This window comes from Pararge aegeria, chromosome 15, assembly GCF_905163445.1.
Source record: "Pararge aegeria chromosome 15, ilParAegt1.1, whole genome shotgun sequence".
Taxonomy (NCBI): domain Eukaryota; kingdom Metazoa; phylum Arthropoda; class Insecta; order Lepidoptera; family Nymphalidae; genus Pararge; species Pararge aegeria.
The window spans coordinates 6804593-6825720 of record NC_053194.1 but is presented as its reverse complement, the minus strand read 5'-3'; the positions used below and the strand labels follow the sequence as shown (position 1 = coordinate 6825720).

The 21128-nt window shown below is 35.1% G+C and overlaps 1 protein-coding gene across 1 annotated transcript; it reads left to right on the top strand.

The window, feature by feature from the left end:
• The first annotated feature begins 7068 nt into the window (after nucleotides 1–7068).
• LOC120629952 (protein takeout-like) lies at nucleotides 7069–20665 on the top strand. The gene is made up of 5 exons (XM_039899045.1): nucleotides 7069–7218; nucleotides 13196–13415; nucleotides 14773–14903; nucleotides 17451–17606; nucleotides 20289–20665. The coding sequence occupies exons 1-5, from the start codon at nucleotides 7140–7142 to the stop codon at nucleotides 20453–20455; spliced, it is 753 nt and encodes a 250-aa protein (XP_039754979.1). The 5' UTR covers nucleotides 7069–7139; the 3' UTR covers nucleotides 20456–20665.
• The last annotated feature ends 463 nt before the right edge of the window (nucleotides 20666–21128 follow it).

The following is a 21128-nucleotide window of genomic DNA, read 5'->3' as shown; positions in this document are numbered from 1 at the left end:
TCATCATCGTATCAAATCATTATCTGCCCACTACAGGGCACGGATCTCGTCCCACAGTGAGGAGGGTGTAAGGCCGAAGTCCACCACGTTCGCCCAGTGTGGATTGGTGGACTCTGCACACCTATTGAGAACATTATGGATAACTCTCAGGCATGCAGACTTCCTCACAATGTTTTACTTCACCCTTGAAGCTAGTGATATAACTTAGAAAAGTTACAGGTGCGAGGGATGCGAACTCGGCCCCTCGAAAGTGAAGTCGAGCTCCTACCCACTGGGCTATCACAGCTGTCTATCACATATATTTATTTATTTTATTTAGTATCCTGCAAGCACCAGTAAGGATATAATTGCAGAAATTAAATACGAATAAATTAATTACGTGTTTAGGTACCGGGGACACCGGCATCCTTCATCTTGTATCCTGTTATGCCGATTGGCGCAGTTTGCAGCAACCCTGCTTTCTGAACCCAGGGCCGTGGGTTCGATTCCCACAACTGGAAAATGTTTGTGTGATGAGCATGAATGTTGGTCAGTGTATTTATATGTATATTCTAAGTATTTATGTCTATTATTCATAAAAATATTCATCAGTCGTCTTAGTACCCATAACACAAGCTACGCTTACTTTAGGGCTAGATGGCGGTGTGTGTATTGTCGTAGTATATTTATTTATTTTGTTATAACTTTTACATATCTCCACAAATTGCGCTTTTAGGTGTCAGTATCTAATTTTAATAAGGGGTATACCGGCATACTTAGTCATTCTAGCTCGGAAAGAGGTGCTGCCAGTCATGAGTTTGAGCCCTAGGGCCATAAGGAGCGAAGGGAACGTCGGCACCTCATATGAGGTCGAACCTCGGATCAGGCAACGATTAGGGTGACGGGGTGTCGGATTAGCCCGCATGCCTCCGAGGCCGTGGTGTGAGCCTAAGCACGGATGACGTCAGAAATCGGGGACATTGCGACAATGCTGCTTAGCATAACATATATAGTTATCAACAAGCTGTCACTGGTAGCTCATAGATCAAAGACTTTGCTCTATAGATACTTCCAAAATCCTTAGTGCTCCTTTATTATCGCCAGTTTTAGAAATCTCTTATAGATTTAACAAATCAATTGTTATCTATAAATTTTTGTAAGTTAATAAGTTTCAACAAATGTTTTATTTTTATTTAGTTCAATATTCTGTGGATTGTCTTAACGCGAACGTTGCACGCAACGTTTGTCGTTACGCAATACAAATTGCAAAAATGGACTAATGCACGAAGATTGCTAGTTGATTCTAGAGTACAATGTAACTTTGGGAATGTAACAATTAATATGATCATTAAAAGATACCCAATTCTCTGCGGGAGAATTTGGGTTATGTGAAATTTCACCGATTCCTAAGCCTGTCGCCAGCCTCATACATTTTGTGAGACTCTGGGATGTCCTAGGAACGCACCGGTGCCTCCCTTGCACAACACTTGTAGCTCGTCCCGGGGAGATTCCCGACTTCATGTAAGTACGTTGCTTTGAGGTCAGGCAACACTGGTTGCTTTGCTATAGTATTTAGCAAGCGGTTGTCTTCTCAGGGTCGTAAGTTGTGAGACCTAGTTGTGACCTAGTTGTGAGCCATCAGTCGATTGTATTAGTTCAGCAACCTAGGTAAGTAACTCTATGTGCAACCTTTCATCCTCAGAAAACTTTCTATTTCCACTAATTAAACTGATCAGATTATCAGGTAACATTACCGGTAGATATAGAAGTATTTCTAAGAACATTAAGACAGAAGATTGGGTGGTAGAAAATGATTTAGCTATAAGTAAGCATTTGGGTAAAAAAAAGGACTAGTTTGAATTAATGAATTTAAACAATTCTTTAGCTTTCATTCGAATTGCATTGCTCAATAATGCCAGAAAACTGAACAGGAAATAAAAAAAGGTTAAGGTTGCTGTTTTAATATCTAATTGTTTCCGACCATTTCCCTGTCGAATCTTTGCATTATTGGCGTGAAGCCATTGTAAGGTAACTTTTGCGAATCGAATACTGTAACCGAACTACCATTTTATTTCTGAACCTCTTTCTATTGCCTTATTATATATTTTGAACAACGTGAGGTATAGTTTTTAAAAATAACGGCTTGAAATTAAAATTAAAATGTGTTGAAGGTAAAATTGTTTACTAATACCTGAATTATGAAGCCTCTACCTCTTCTTGATGAAGATTTAGGATACGGCTAAAATCAGCCTCAACCTAACAATATCCCATTGCGGGGGAATGAATGCACGTGTAAATAGAGACACTTTCATTGTACACACAGATAAAAAAGTTACAGAAATGTAAATAAATGGAGTAAGTAACGATTTCTTGCAGGCAACCAAAGGCGTAAAAGGAAATTTCCATATGCAAAGGTGCATCTCTCCTCTCTCATAAATAGAGGTGTTTTTTACTTCAAAAACCCCACGTTATTTCAAAACGTGTGCATTTTTTTCACATATTATTACACTTTTTACATTACAAGCACAACCTTGACTAGGTTAACTTTCAAACTGCCCTGGACATCGAACCTGGAACATCAAACTTATTATACCACAGCACTTACTACTGCACAAGGAAGGTCGGTCTTATCTTAACAACGTGCTGAGCACTGCAACTTTACTATAACGGTCAAGGCTAAACCTTAAAGAGATGTCGGCGAGAAAGGCGACGCGCGATGTGCTGATTTGGAGTTTTAGAGATGAGAGCGCTGTTATTTTTAACAAGAACTACTAGCTTAAATGACTAAGTAAAATCTTTTCTTATTAAATATAGAACACACATTTTAATGGACGTTAATAATCAATTTAATCCAAAACGTCACAAGTCAGATTTAATTTAATGGTTACTATTCGAGATTTACTCTCACGCCCGTGTACAAAATAAATACATAAAAAGAGCCAAAACAACATTAATATACTTACTTAGATACATAGAGATTAATACACTTAAATACATACTTTCACCGGGCGGAGGATAAACCCCGGCAGAGGAGACCAGACGGCCGAGGGTCAGGGCGACAGGCTTAGGAATCGTCGGACAATCCTAGCCGAGTCCAGCAACACTAGTTTCTGCATCTTGGCTGCCAGTGAATTGCCACGGAACCCCAGTCGCCTTAGATGGTGTGCTAGGCAAACTGGGATTAAACCATTTGCAGATATAACTATAGGGATGATTTCAGAGGACTCCACGTGCCACATGGCGGTAACCTCGTGAGCTAGATCAAGATATTTACGTTTTTTCTCGGTCTCAGCTCTCACGAGGTCTAGTCATACGGAATCGTGATGTCCACCAAAAACACCCTAGACTGCGTCCGGTCTATTATTACAATATCTGGCTTATTAGCCATGATCGTCTTGTCGGATAGGATGTTATTACTATTATTATTATTATTTAACTCTTTATTTGTACACCACTATCAAGTTAGGAAAATAAAAAAAAACAATAGAAATACAAAGACAGAAGTAGAATACAAAAGGCGGCCTTATCACTTGGTATCCATAGCTATAAAATATCAGAAACTATAAATTCCCTGCAGCGAATCAAATCCGAGACCTCCAACTTATAAGAGCACAGGGAAGTTGATAAAAATGTATTAATTATAAGTAGTAAAAATTTCACCGGAAATTGAGTTGTGAGGTCAACCCAGTGCGGATAGGGAATTAATTCTCGTAATAATTTTATTGCATAAAAATATGTACATTAAGTAATTAAAATGCATCATTGGTCGGTTCGTTGGGACACGTTCAATTAAAAGACCTACTTATTGGGTTTTTCTACCTGCTTCGAAAAGAACTTGACTCCTGGTCATAATCCATCTCTTACATGTAACTATAAACGTTAAAGCTCTTGGTCACGATTGGGTGTTTCTTATGTACCAAATTATTCATTATTCTCTTTAAAATTACTTATCTAATGTTAGTTAAAATTTGAACCACAAACTAGCTGAATAACCCCCAAAACCCAAAACCCTGATGCACAACTTGTATCTTGTATGTAAGGAAGGCTATAAATTATATTAAAGCAGTTAAAATTTCTGATTTAAGAAATGACAAAATTGCTTTCAAAATCAGTAAAGTTTATCGACCTCAGTTGGAATGTTTTCGAAGTTAAGACATACAATAGGAATTAAGAACCTTTAAATCAACCTTTTCCTGTATTAAGGTCAGTAAATTACGTATTTATTTATTTATTATTTATGTACCATAAATTGTGATTGTGAACATAAGATACATGAAGTGTACAAAGGAAAGCTTTTCTCTTTAAGAGATCTCTTCCAGCTAAACCAGGATGTGAGTAAGTAGTAATGATTTAATTGTGATATAGGTCAAATAAAGGTAAAATATACTTCATAATAACTACTAAGGATATTCAATATATCTAAATAATAACAAAATTCTACATACTAATACAATAAAATTTGAAGATACTATATATACAAAATACATAAAAATAATATAATAAATATGTATATAATATAAATATAAATATATATCTATAATAAGTAATTATAATCATAATCATTTGTTTGCAAAAAACATGCCAAATTATAGATGTTACAAAAAGTTATACAGTACAATGTTTAGCCCATTTAAAGGCATGCAAATCTTAACTTAAAAATAATTAATAACATTCAGAATTTGATTAATTACAAAGCTGTATAATTACAATTAATATTTAATTATTTATGTTTTAGTTTAATTAGCTTAGTTTATTTTGTTTATAAACTAAAGTAAACAGTGATAAATATACTATACAACGACAACGATATATAATGCTCCTTTACATTGTGTTTAAAAGAGTGCACCGATCGGCAGTGTCTAATATGTTCTGGTATTAAGTTCCAAAGGTGTAAATTACGTATCATCTTGCATGTGACTATAATAACTGACTTCATCGACATCAGAAGAAGTAGTAGCGCTTTTTGAGACAAAGCTCGTCTGGGGAAGCTCGTCTGGGGAAGTAAGACTATGACCATGCTTACTGCTCATATCTGCTGCCTCGCAGCATTGCTGTATTTGCAGGCATAGCACTTGCGTCTAAGGTTGATGGATACAGGGCTGCACTTTGTACACGTGTCCCTTGCTCCACATGGTGAGCCATCTGCTTTGACCGACAATTCTTACTATTATTATATATAAGTCAAAGTCAAAAATATCTTTATTCAAGTAGGCCCATAGGTGGCACTTTTGATGCGAATTACTCGGTAGTGAGATGATGGCGATAACCATCCATATATGAAAGTGTGGTTGTCTGTCCTTCTTTTACGCCATAACCAAGTAACCCATCAACTTGATTTTTGCAGTAGAGGTAGTTGTAAGAATGGAGAGTAACATAGGATACTTTTCATCCCAGGAAAACAATTGGTTCCCAAGGGATTTGTAAAAAACCGTAAACCGCGGACGAAAAAAGGGGGCAACAGCTATTAATAATATAAAAAAATCACCATTGCTAAATATACTACCACTTATGTGCGTTTTCGATTTAAGCAATCAGATGTCACTTGTTTTGACGGTGAAATGTATAAAAACAAATCAAACCATTGTAAAATGTTTGCTTTTTGAAGTGTCCGTATTTAACTCAAAGGCTTTAGAACGGAAAATGTACCGGTTCATCGTTAAATTTGTCTTTTCATCTTATAAACATTTACCCTAAAAATATAAGATCGAAGACATAGTTAAGAAGAATTTTGTATTCACCATTTTTCGCTAAAAGTATTTAATAAAGAATTCAAAAAAGAAATTTGTGTTGCTATTAACCTTTTTACAAAATTTGTTCCTGCGATAAAAGCGTGCGAACTTTTCATAAAGTTCACTTGGAATCAACGGTATTTTAATTTTTTCCCTACATTTTTTATTTCTCACTTTCGTGCAGTTAAAATGAAAAACAAAGTAGTTATTAATTTAAAAAATGTATTAATTATTAATAAATTCTTGCATGAAACGTAGAACCTTCAACCTACTCTGTTCCGGTTCAACAATTAATTTTATAAAAAAAATCCTTCCTCTCTTCTCTTACACGTTAAAACTTACCCATGGATTTGCAATAATAAATAATTTAATAGTATTTCTACTTATATTTTCTAGTTTTAAAATATACTGATTAACGATTAAACCAATCAAGATTTCATAAACAGCAAAAATTTCTAACTGCAGGTTTTTATTTTAAACTACTTTTACACTATCTACATATATACTAACTTAAAATATAAAAATTATAATAGAATAATAAAATTACCACTAAAAAATCATTCTTTTACTGGATTTAGTTTTTTTTCACTTCTTTTACCTATCTTTCTATAACCATAATAATTGAATTTATATAATGTTTGTAAATAAGTTATATATAGTTCTGATCGTTATGATGCCACCTACTTTGTAAGAGACGAGATTTTCAATGTTACCTTTACTTAGCTTTATCGACGTTGACGCATTAGTTCAATTTATTAACATACGAATTTGATGAATTATTATTAGAATAGGACTTTTTAATTTGTGTTGTGTGTTCCCATTTAAATTTTAAGGATTTAAGAAACCGAACTCCTTAACCGAATTACTCAGTATATTGTTAGAAGAGAGGTTGATTTTGTATCCTTTTAAACCAATGTAATGAAGATCTTAGTGTACTGTTACGTATTATTACGTGTAATATATTGCTTTGTGTATTAGTGATATCTAAAGGTTAAAGATATTGTATCCGAAATTCAATACAGGAACATGGAAATAAAGGTACCTTCGCTTCCGCACGCTACAAGAATGCAGTAGTAAAAGGCAGTATAAATCGGAGGCATATATGACGTACCAAATTCGTGTAACCACGTCTGGCTAGCCTCCGTGAGTTCAGAATAGGCCCGTTTTTGAATGCACGCAGTCAAACGCACCGCGTGCACAGCAAAAACATTTTATAAAACGGATTACCGTTCAACGTTGCGTGAAAAGCGGGCTTCATGTTGGCAAAGAGCTATCCGAATTTATGCAACCTAAAATGAGAAAGAACCCGTTTAAATTTACATAAGAAGAACGCAAGGTCATAAGTCAGTGCGCCCGTGGGTCTTCGATAGACCACATTAATCTGTGACGAAGGGTCTCTAGACCTAGGAGAGTGTTGTTTTGAAAATAACGATGTGTGAAAAACGTGTTTTATTCGTTGTACTGATTTTAACGGTGGCCTTCGAGAATTACACCGCAGCCCTGCTAGCGCGTAAGTCTATTTAGTTTCTAATCATGAAGGTTTTCTTCTCTAATAATAAATAATTACTATTATTCATACCGGTTTTTACCGTTGCAAGTTGCAAAACTGATTAATTAGTTTTCACTATTTTTGTTAACATCCTCGTTAAAACCCAGTTATATTTAATTGTTTATTTTAATTTAATTTCTGCTGTGTACCAAATCAATCATTGTAAGCATAACACTGAATTTCGTAACTGCCTCTTTGATGTATTACTCAAGATCTTTGAATACGCGTACTGAAGTCCAGTTCTGAGAATCCAGGGCTCGACTGCCAGGAATAGAATTTAGATATTGAATCTTTTCTGTGAACAAATGTTTAATGCCAGCACAGCAATTTGCCCACCACATGCTACGGAAAGCCTTCGGCCTCATTTGATATCACTATAAATAAAATACAAATCCTATCATATCCCAACAACATGCATTCGAGGAACGCGAAGGCTGTACTGTCTTAATCCATTACTCCTTTGAGTGAGTCTTCTCTCTGTACTAGCTTTGTATCCAGCAGATAGACTAAATGATCCTGTAGAGTTATTGAATTGCATTGAAAAATTATGTAGCAATTTTGACACTTCAAGTCTTGGTTAAATTTAGCAGCTTATTTGGCCCTCAGCTGTCATCTCAAAGTAAAAAAAAAAAGTTTACTACCTACTTGGCGGTAATGGCATATGTAACCAGCAGTTCTTTTGAGGCACTTATGACTGATCTTCAAAGTTCGGCGAAACAAATCGTGATTATCACTTGAAATTGGAAGTACACGCAACAATTCCTGCAGATATAATTCAGATACCGAATCTTACTAATGACACTTGTCTAGTCGAATCAGAGGCCCTAGACTGAGATATGTCCTCGAATCGGAAGGCTTAACAAGTGCCTTAACAAGTAATGGCATATGTAACCAGCAGGTCTTTTGAGGCACTTATGACTGATCTTCAAAGTTCGGCGAAACAAATCGTGATTATCACTTGAAATTGGAAGTACACGCAACAATTTCCTGCAGATATAATTCAGATACCGAATCTTACTAATTACACTTGTCTAGTCGAATCAGAGGCCCTAGTCGGAGATATGTCCTCGAATCGGAAGGCACAACAAGTGCCCCCAGTGTCTTTTCTACGGTCATCTCGAACTTACACTGGAGATACTTACTTAGCGAAAGATCTACCTTGTTGGGCACCACTGGTTCGGTTGCGGCTTTGTGCCTGTCACCAAGTCACCAGTTGATAAGTTTGATTACCCTGGGATTTCTTCAATAAGAGTCCAACATAACCTCTGCGCCTCTTATTGGTGTAGTTTTTGTATACGTGAGGAATTGCTCATAAAAAAGTTAAAATGGTGATCTATGCCCCCCCTGTACTGTAACTTAACAAGTTAGTAATCTTTGCAGGAACGTTAATCTGTCAAGTTTGTATGGAGTTGTTTAAGTTCGACGTTTGTACCCCCATATAAAATATCAGATTTACGCTAGCGTGGATATGATATGGTTAGCTAAGTTTAGCGTTACGACTACGGGTGAAGGGAAATGGATGTTGGTTGAAAGCCCGGGAAAAGATTTTCATTCAGCGGGAACGGACGAAGATTTGCAACATCAGATTATTGTCTAATAGGATTGACCGATTTGATTTTTTTTTCATTATGTCCCCCTTAATAGGAGGAAAAGTCATACAGGGTTATGGAAAACAAATTAGGAAAGTAGCAAATAGCTGGAAAATTCTAATTCGCAATTTTGTATGTCAAGTGTCAAACTTTCGAATACTTTCAATAGACGGTGTGGCTTAACCGCTTAAGAATAGTTTGCATCAAAACAACTTTTAGGTGGTATGAAGTTTACTGGTTTACAATTTTCTATGTGGTGATATTCAATTGATATTGGCAATCGTTGTTAAGCTAAAATGATGAGAGTGAAATTGTATTAAAGTAGATATTATGATCGTTGAAATATGACGTAATATTGTCATCCTAGTAAAATTTATGGTCGATAGAAAACATTTTGGATACAGTATGAGGCTTTACACGCTTATATTATATCTGTTAAAATAAATATTATTTATACGGGAAAGAGGAATTGGAGCAATTTTCTGCAACAATATTCTTGATCATTTATTTTATTACACTGTAACTGGCTGGTTGGTCTAATTGATTATCATGTTCAATTATTGACAACTAGGTCCCAAATCGGATACACATCACGATCAAAAATGTAATATCAGTTGTTCTGTTATATATTTTATACTGCACTAATTGATAGTATTAATATTGAGTAATAAAATGCATTAAGTTATTCAAAATGCCATAATCTTCAACCGAATCAAACAAATGGATAGGCATGGTTGGCTTGCGTAATTTTAATTCTTAATCGAGATTGTGTGTGTGTAGCTTGCGATATGAGGAACAAAATTAACTTTAAACCATGAAAACCGGTGTGGCCTTCCCCTCGATATGGTCTACTGAATATATCTGAATGTATCATCACGTAGACTTTCGTTATACTTTGCCCTTGGTATATGACCCACTGTCGTTCACCAAAACGACAACAACAAGCGTGTGTTGGTAATGCCACGTAAAAAGAGCGCTGACAGACCTTTGTAGTGAGCATTTTATAAATTATCGTACAAATTACTGGAATAATTTTGAATTCATACTTAATTACCATATTTATTCATACTAAATAAACCTGTTTGAGTTGAGTAAAGTTTTGTATCAGAAATATTGTTTATATAATGCACATTAACTGCAACACAAATATTTTAGGTCTAATCTAGGCAAAAAAAAAATCAAACGAACCCGAGGATTTCTCGTGTCGGAATGACATCCATAGAAAGCGTATTTGGGAAAAACAGTGTATAAGCAATATATATTTCATGTAAAAGCAATAAAAACTAGTTACGAACAGTAACATATTTTGACTAACTGAACATGAAGCTTCTTAAGACTTCTTGCCCTTATTTCAAGTTATGTGAAAAGTACAAACAAGTTATTTTTACAAAACTAACTCGTTATTTTGGTATGAACATCTTAGCAGAGAGTAGGCAATGTTTTTAATAAATAAATAATTTATTATTAAAGTTTTAGAGTTTGAAGAGTAAGACATCCAGCGCACTTTTTAAGAGACGTGACTTATACAAACGTGTTATTTGCTAAAGTTACCGCGTAACACGCAAATATGACACATCTTAAGGCGAAAACTTGCTGACAATCTTTATAATTAACTGTTTATGTTCAACAAGATATAAATTTAGCTTTTGACCACGATTTCGTCTATATTTAATATGACGATGCTATTATGTGCTTAATTGAGTATTGTTTAAGCCACTAAGCTGTGTTATGGTAATACATAAATAAACAAACAAACACATTTACGTATTTATACGAAAATCTACATGTTTTTCTTATTCTCCTACAAGTTAGCCCTTGACTACAAATACACCAGGTCATTTTGATGCAGTCTAAGATGACAGCGAGCTAAACTATTAGGGGTACGGCAATTATACCCACGCCACTTATCTGTTTCTGGTCGATATCATACCGGCAATCTGACTCTTTGTCGGCGAGGTAACTAGCCACGGCATAAGCCTCCCACCAGACACACTTTGTTTCATAATATGAGAGACTTGGTTTCATAATAAAGATTGGCACTCGTCAGGTGCCAAGGCTTGTTTTATGTTAGCTATCCATAATATTATGTCTATCACTATGTTAAGTTGATGTAATACTCTAGATATTTTATTTTATTTTTTCTTTAATTGGAAAACCAACAGTTGTAGATACTAAATAGTTAACAAATTGGTTGACTTAAAACTAATAACAGGTTTCCACAGATAAGTCTTATATAAACAAGGGTACCTGATAGAACCCAGCAATAACGCATATAATTCTTGTGCTCGTGCCCTTGGCACTTAGCCTACTAACATTGCTTTTGTTAAACTTCGGTTAATTCGCTAACCATAAACACAATCTTTCCTATATAAGCTGGTGTGAAGTTTCCCTAATTATTTAGTTTAGACGTTTATTGTTTTAAACACCCTCGAGGCATGTGTACAAAATGTTTCGTGCAAAGTTACAAAGCACGCTATATTTGTTCGGAAACTTGGAAACTTTTCTAATTAAACCGAATGGAATCAATTAAGCGGTTACTCTCCAATGTTATGAAAATATGCTCAATTTTTTGATAGTATAATTTTATGGTTACTTTTGCAGAGGTATGCGCAAATATAATAAAACGCTGTGGAAAGTGTGTCAGTTTTTTTTTTGTGAAAGGTACCACTTTAGACAAAGAAACGCTATTTATTCCGGGAATACCTCCGGCTTTAAAAAAATGTCCTTTTACCTACGCACAGTTTTGCGATTTACACTAGATGTTTTTTATCTCGGGAAAACCAACGATTCCCGCGGGATTTTTAAAAATAAATTCAATCGTGGATGAATTTGCGGATAAATAGCCAGTAATCCATCCATCCAATGTTTCCGGTAACAATTCCAATTTCAAATTACGAACTCTTAAGAAACATTTAATAGATCCAAAAAATATAAAAAAATATAATTTCGAGTTCTAAATACATTTTAATTTTTTTAAGCAAAATAAAAGATTAATTTTTATTTAACGATGCAATCGCCTTAATAGCTCGCGTGCATAAATCGCGAAACTCTAGATATTGCTTCACAAAGTGGCGTGATGTCGACTTACTAAACATTCATAATATATTCGACAATTTCGATCATTGAGTAATATTTCAGATTTTTTTTATGTATGTGGCTAAAGATAAGTCGGCTAATCATAAGTTTATTGTAACACTAATCAGTTTTTTTAAACATTTTCACAGTAATAAGTGTCTGTACGAGTATCTTCCTAAACATAATTTTCTTGTAGATTTTACGTGGCATTAATATTGTCATTGCTACGTACTACGGTTTCTTTTTTTACATATTTTTTCTTAATTGCTAGCAAAAGGTTTGCTGTTACACTTTACTTTAGATGATGTACTTATGTTGTCCGCGTTCTTCGGCCACGCTTATTCCGATTTTTAAAATCCCGCATAAATAATTTTTCCTGGGATATAAATATACCTACTGCGTTGGCCTCCAGAATGCAAACTACATGCAAGATTTTGTTGAGCTGTTTTTTTTTAAATTTTCATCTCCAGTTGTGTCGTTGTTCAGACAAACAATGTAAAGAAAGAAATAAACAAACAGGCACTCTCCAATCGTCAATAACGCGTTATGTCATATTATCGGTTTCCTTTGCAAAAATACTGTAACTCTCCTATTACTAATGTTACTCTTCGTCCTTTCAACTAACGCTATGCTAAAATAAAGTAAATTGAATGCTCTGTTAGGGCGTGAGGGGAAGGACAAACCAACAAGAAATACAATTTCGCATTTATTATATTTATATGATTTGAGTAAACAAAATATCACTTGCAACAACCGTGAAGAAAAAACATCGTGAATAAACCTGCGTGCCTGAGAGTTCTCCGTAATGTTTTCATAGGGTGTGTGGAGTCCACTAATCCGTACTGGGCCAGCGTGGTGGACTACGGCCCTAACCTCTTCTCTTTGTGGGAGGAGACTCGTGTCTGTAGTGGACCGGTAGTGGGTTGATATGATGACGATGATATAATTTGATATTAACATTACTTCTTTATAATATTTTCACACCCATATTATTCTTTAGCCCTAACATAAAATACTCTTGTAGATAAGCTATCTATATCATCTTCATTTATATTTAAAATATAGCTCGATGGCTTTTAAATGTTTACCAACTTGACAGGAAAAAAACAATTATGATCGTATAGTGTCCACATGAAAAGATAGAAAATTGTTAATTTAGAAATATTTAGATATCTCCGCGTATTTTATTTTGACTCGTACTAAAAGAGTCAGAAAACACTGTAGGTACCTACGTTACTTTATATAAGTATACTAACAAGTGTGTATTTTTACAGCGGATTTTATCCATCCATGCAACAATACAGACTCGTCCTGCTTAATTCAAGCGACACAGGATGCCATACCCGAGTTCTCTAAGGGCCTTCCGCGCCTCGGAGTACCTCCCTTAGATCCTTTCATGATTGATGAGCTGCCTATTCAGCTCCCAGGGGTCAAAGTCACGTTTCTTGAAGGAAAAGTTACGGGACTTAGGAAATGTCAGGTGCTGAATGTAGAGTAAGTTGATGTCTTTTTTTTATAGAAACAAATAGATCTGATGGTAAATTTGACTCACTACAATAAACTCACGAAAATAAACTTACTTAATAAAGATTTTACAACATTTGCGAGTTTATGATATAGTAATTTGACTAAATCTCTGGATCAGTGATGAGCACGTGGTCTAATAACTTAGATGGGTTCGATCTCGAGGAATTTATAAAATTTTCTCTGGTCTGGTCTGAAGTCTTCGGCCGTGGCTAATAATACAACTAACAGAGCCGAAAAAGTCATGCCGACAAACGATTTACGGTTCCGGTATAAGTCCGCTTACAAACCGAGTAGTGGTGTCGGTTTAATATCATGCCGTACTGCTAGCAGATTGGTCTGAATCTTCATTTCCCACCAGGTGGCATTGCAGTCAAGGCAATACTTTTAACAATAATCTAGAGAAGATGATTTTTAATAAAAATGAAAATAATCGTTACTTAATCGTTGATTAAGGCTTAAGATAATGAAACAGTCAAATTATGCGATGTGTGTAAAAAAATTCACGTTGTTGTTTTATTGAAAAATTTACTGAATCACGAGATACCGTGTAGCAAATGTTTGTAAGTTAATAACCAATCTAAAACAAAATCAACAGATGGCAAATTGAATTTAATAGTGCGATCCTTTTCCTACTCTTCTCTGTAGATAAGAATATCACTACAAATTTGAATCTGACATCTGAAGATTTTGGATTAGATTGTTAATTAATTTCGGGTGTAAGTCGGAAGCAAGGGACGAGTGCTTAAGACTAAAATGGCCTAAGTGGCACTGATGTTATCATTACATCAATGTCATTTTTTGAAGTTGTTTGCTCTTGCGAGTACATACGTGACTCAATTTGCGAGGTTATGGGATTATTTTTGTGCAAGAATAACTACTATTTGTTTTAAAGTAGGCTATATCCTTGAAATAAATGTTCAAAGAGTAAGACTATACTACACACGTCGGGGCGCAGTAGTTTGAGTTTGATGCAGGTTTTGACATTACATAACTCTTGACATCAACTAGAAAAAAATCTAGGAAAATTGTAAAGGGTCACTTAACATAAAAATCTATATTAGGATATTTAACATACACTCCTCCGAAACAGATTGATCGATGCTTATTAATTTTCGCATATTCGGTAGGCCTGGGAATAAGACGAAATATATTTTTTCAAACACAAAATGTAATATTAAAGTGATCCACCTCAAATTTTTATTTTTATTTTATGGAAAAAAATATTAACAAAAGCCCAACATGCGTTGAAGAAATCGCGAGCAACAGCTATTTATGTATCTATCCTGTTTTTCTCTGTTATATCTTTCTTGTTTTTCTGTTTCAGAGCTTACCTGGAAAAAAATGTATTTATACTAGAAATAAGATGTAACATAACAATCAAAGGAAAGTACACAGCCGTCGGAAGGTTACTACTGTTCCCTATAAACGGCGAAGGAGATTCCAAAATAAAAATTGGTAAGACAGATTGTTATAAGCTACGTTTCCATTGACGCTGTCTCATGTCGGGCAATAGTAGAGCTTTTAGGAAATAATAAATGAATAAATATATCTAGCTTCAAATTAATCGTTTGTGTTATGAGTTCAGTAATGAGATGACTGATGTATATTTTTATGAAAAATATATACATTCTTATAACATACAGATAAACACCCAGACACTGAAAAACATCATGTTCATCACACAAAAATTTTCTAGCTGTGGAAATCGAACCTACAGCCTTGAACAGAAAGCAGGGTCACTGCTCACTGCGCCAATCGGCCATCTTTTTTAGTGACGGAGTTTAATTACCTACGACCGCCATGCTTATTTGTGCCGCAAGCCAGCATTGCTGTACTCCGATCTGAATGGTTGCCGGTTTAATTACAGGCACATGTGCCTTAACACCTGCAACTTAGAGGATTGACACAGGGTGGAAATTTGTATGACGTGTTCCGTACATGTTTTGCGTAGTGTGCTCTGCTTATATGTAAAGGTTTCGCAGTTACTATCCATATACCTTCAATTAGTGCTATAAAAAATGGAAAATCGAATGTAGAGTGGTCGCTTCTTTGATAGTCATATTCCCATATTCCATGTCCAGATAACCAATTCATGGTCAATGCTTTTACTGACCAGATATTCATAGGATCAGCTCAGAAAGCACGGTATCATCACTGCCTTTAGATGATAATAATAATAGGAAAATAAATTCATATGCTAGTCCCGGATCATTTTCATATAGTTTAATATATTATAAAGCCGTGATTTCATACACGATGGTTTTATTTTATTTTTTAATCGTGCGGTTGTGTTTATTTTCCGCGGCAAAAAACTATCATGTGACTCTCTTGATAATAATATAATGTTTGTTACAAACTAACCGACACGACGGCTGACGGCCGATTGGCGCAGTTTGCAGCGACCCTGCTTTCTGAGCCCAAGGCCGTGGGTTCGATTGCCACTGCTGGAAAATGTTTGTGTGATGAGCATGAATGTTTTTCAGTGTCTGGGTGTTTATATGTATTTTATAAGTATTTATGTATATAATTCATAAAAATATTCATCAGCCATCTCAGTACCCATAACACAAGCGACGCTTACTTTGGGGCTAGATGGCGATGATACACACATCGCCATCTAGCCCCAAAGTAAGTCGTAGTATATTTTTTTTTTTTTACTGTTAAATTTATAATATTAGTATGAAGTGTCAATGTATTTGTGTGTTGAAGTGCTAGTTGATAGATTTCATGCAGACTCCACTAATCGCACAACGCTGGCTGAACCAATTTTGAGCGCAACGAAAAAAATTGCCCTCGCTGACAAATTTTACCTCTTAACGCAGCTTGTCTCAGGTTTTGGCAGCATTTTAACATGAGCCTTGAGCCTACAGACAGTGGATAAGTAGCTTTACGAGATTTAAATTATTGATGGCCATCTGGCGACGGGTTCATTATAACTGCCTTTTACGTCGAAGGTCGTGAGTTCAATTACCAAGGCATACATTTTTGTGTACAATATGGTAATAGCAATATTAGTTTTGCTTGTCTTTTATGGATTTTCCGTTCCACTTTTCTTAGCAAGAATTTGAATTTGTAAATATTAAATTGAGCTATGCTCAAAGGCAAAGGTATACACATTGTTTTTTTATTTCGCCGAACATCATCGACGACCCATTTGATCAATCCGCTCTTCTGTAACTCTAAGCAATATTTAAAAAAGATGAGTGAATTGATACCGCCGCCTCACCGCGCCGCTGACTCTTGATATAGGATGCTTCTTATAAACCAAAATTTTCATTTACTTCTCTTAATATTTTCTATTTTAATTAATTTTTACCAATGGAAAGAACTGTGACAACAGGATGGCAAGATGGGCAAAATGCTACCGGCCCCTGGCCACAGTGGGCCCATCTCCAGTGTGGGTCTTACCATTTAGTATAGCAAAATGAGTTCAAGTTACCAATAAATAGTAAATGACCACATTAAACGAAAAAAATAAATCTATAGGGCACAGGTCTCGCCTCTGATAAGATGAGAAGAGTTCAGGCCGTAGTCGAAGTGGCCACGCTGGCCAAGTGCGAACTGGTAACACACGCCGTTGAGAACATTATAGAGAACTCTTCGGCACGCAGATTTTTTTTAAAGCAATATTTAAATTGATAAAAAGCTACTAAAACCACACTATTCCATTCATGCTAATATTATGAATGCAAAAGTTGTGTGTGTCTCTTGGATAGGATACTTGTTATCCCGGCATAACTCAAAGTTTATGTGAGAGTTACTGCAATGCTTTTGTATAACTGCATTGAAAAAATCAGACAGCAAAGGAAATAAACCACTTGACTGCACTGACCACCACTCGATTGCCACATTTATTTGACAGGAAATGATAGTAAATCAGACAGCGACAGCAAATAAATAAACTTCCTTACATGAGCTGTTTGCGCTAACACACCTAAAGACGCGCAAACAGTGTTCAAAGTAGGTACTAAAGTTTTTACGATTTTTCTCTTCGAATTACAGTCAACTCGATCATAAAACTGAACATAAAGACGAAGTACTTCAAAGATGCGGAGGGCCGCGACCACTTCGGTATAAAAAATTACAAATACACGTTTGACTATGGCGACAGGGTCCATTATACCATCAACAACCTATTCAAAGGGAACCCGGAATTGAGTAAGTGTCGATATAATTTTATGTTATAGCAATATAAATAATTGTTTGCTCGTTTTATTGCAGATTCAACTTATTTATTGAGATCAGGAAGGAGTTTTTTTTTAAATTTGGTTCTTGCATAATTTATCAAAACTAACTACATCAGCCAAGTCTGGGTTGGTAGATTTCACACGCCTTTGAAGATGTCATGGAGAACTCTCGCATAAAGGTTTCCCCGCGATGTTTTTTGCACCGTTAATGCAAGTTTTTTTATACATAACTCCGGAAAGTAAGAGGTGCGTGCACGATACTTCCGGAAGGGAACTTGAAGCTCTTACCACTAGTCAATCACTGCCTAATGCGATGTAACTTATAATTTTTTCAGTTCTTACAAATCACTCCACACAAATCCTCAAAAGTACGCTCGATACGGAAGTTTCGCTCTAAGAGAGAATAAATATTGATATTTCCTTCATTGATATCTACTTCTTAAAATTATGATTTATTGTAATATTAAGAAGAACTATTTTATTTTTACCATGTGTCCTCGTAGATTTTGAGTATTATATAGCAATAGGACTCTTATTCTCCACAAATAATTGAAATAACTCTTAATTAACAATATTAAAGGATGGGGTACTCTTGATGACGTTCGACTAACCATAGTTTTCACCTACTATTCACCAAAGCGTGTCTGATTTGTAATATAACGTAACGTAAAAATTATCCACAATTTACTCTCCAACAAATGACAAACTTGTTCTCCGCAAAGTTAACGTGACTGATTTAATTTTATAGAGCATCTGAAACTTTATATAACTTCCTCCCTACTAATTAATTCATTTCCGTCGAGGTAATTAAAATACAACTCGTTGTTTTTATTTTAGTTCAGTATGAAGTATTATGTATATGTACAAATTTGTCGATGTTTGCCAATACAGCAGTAGTCCAATTTCATCGGAATACAAAAGAAAACTGCCTCAAAATTTAAATCATTCTAAACGATAACGTTTTTTTACGAAAATATGGAAAAGGCATTTTTTTTAATATACAATGTGTATATTAAAAAAATGGCGATGAATTTCATCAAACATAGCTAAGAATAACCTTTTAAAAAAATCAACATCGGTTCATCCGTTTGGGAGCTACGATGCTACAGATACACGCACGAATACACACACACACACACACACCCACACCACAATTTTTTATTTTGTAATGTATAAAAACAAGTGAGAGCATCCTAGGAATCGTTATATTATCCATCCAGAATTTTTGTCCGAATAGATACTTAAATAGAAGAGAAACAGTTTCAGTCATCGAATTAAATTTATAGCTACAGAATATTCTAAAACTTATTTTATGAATTTTTTCAATGTAAACCTCTTTCCAGAGATATTTTTGAGGGCTCTCTATCTCATTTGAGTGGACTTGAAATGATAATCATACTGAACGAAATATTATTAAAAAGTAGGTGCTTCAAATTTTGTAAGCATCATTGGGTACAATACTTGTGATTTTCTTATTATACTATTTTCTTATTTCTAATACGGGGAAACGTATTTCCATAACTTTATGTATTGTGTAGACATGGACAATGTTTCAGATTTAGTAGCGTAAAAATTGCGCGCATAATACGTTATATACACCATTATACATTCTCCTTGTGTTATAGTCAATAATAATACTATCCAACGTATGTTACAAAATTTAACTTTATTAGGTACTTTATTCTATGTAACGAAATATGACTTAACCTGAAGCGTTAAAATTTCACTCAAAATTGATCAAATTGAATAGAGTAACCTACGACTATGTATCGCTTCAAAAATTTGAGAATCCGTCCAAACTTTGTCATCTTGGAATGTCGTCGCTGTCGTCACTTAATAACGCACTTGGCTGGTCGTCCCTATATTACAAAGAACAGCTTACATTTATAAAGGCTATATGTGATTTACGGGTGTCTCGAAAAATAATAATACTTAAACTGTTTTTAGTCATTCTTACTTTAGTAACTTGGACACTCGTACTACATTTACACACTTTAAAAGGCAGTGAAGTTAGGTGATTAAGATAGGTGGTTGACTTGTGAAGACAACGTAACTGACTGTTATGTATAATAATAGGGGCTCTTGGATGGTTCTTAGCTTAAGTTTGCTAACGAGGTTGGTCAATGCCTTCCGGGTCCATACAACTATGTTTAGTCTCTAAAATGACTTTAAGGCTACATGACTTGGTGAAAAGGAATTGGTAATTCAATTTCTGGGACACGCAATGATTCAAGGAATTCTTCGTGCCAACCCGGTTTTACAAAATTGGTAGTGTTACAAACCCGTGTTATTCGGATAACATTAAACCACGCGCATCGGTCTCGATTACATTTCTATGTGGTATCAACCTGCATTCGTCTCGAGGAAGGTTTTTATCGTTAACATTTGATAGTGATCGCTAAAATCCGGCAACCTATATTGGAGCTGCTAAGACCAAAATGTTTCCGACCTGCCTCTTTAGTAGCGTTCTAATTTGCGACCTACGTGCGACCAATCCCAAGACTTTTGCTCAAAAGTTCTGTGATTGATCCCACATAAACTTATATGCTGAAGTGTGACCTTCGCTTAAATCCTTTTTTCCTATGAAAGAGGCTCCCTGTTTTCAGCTGTGGGATATTACAGACTAAGTAGATGATCATTAAATATATTTCAGGTAACACAGTACTACAATTCCTAAATGAAAACTGGAGGGTGGTGACTGAAGAATTTGGACAACCGGTCGTCGAATACGCCATGAATGTTACCATTGAGACTGCGAAGAAGTTCTTCAACGCCGTTCCGTACGCAGAATTACTTCATGTACCTATACCAAAGTATTGATCAATGAAAGAACAAATATTTGTGCCAACCTATTCTTTAAGGGCTGTGTTGGTTTCTAGATACAAATGTTTGGCTTAATATTGGACGTTAGACCACGGCACATTTAAAACACGCTGCATTGCATGTTGAGTCCAAGCAATTTGTAGTATGTCCTATGGTATTACTTTGTAAAATAACCCTATACCACGTCGCATCGACTCTTCTTCTTCTTGCTCTAACATACAACGATATGTGGCACAACATATCTACTTCTTCCAGTCGCTTCTATTAGCTGTCAGCTCACAATTCATTCCTTTTACACGCATCAACACACAATCCATTCATCTCTTATTTAATCTACCTATGCTTCTTTGTCATTTCACATGAATATTTAACAGGTCACTATTTTTTACTCTTTCTGATTATACAAAACACTGTGATATTATTTGACTTAGAACGTGTGACGTGGCCTGTAATCATCGCTAATGTCGTGTTATAAATATGTTTCCGGTCTTACAGGGGGATAATGAAATGATTTCTTTATCCGGTATATCTTTAAGTTTGGAGCTTTAAATTAAAACATTATTTATATTTGGATGTTTAGTTTCCGTAATTATGTATGTATCTAATTTTTGATTGTATAAAAGTTATAATCAAAAAAACAAAACGTCACTAAATGTCAATAAGTGTCGCG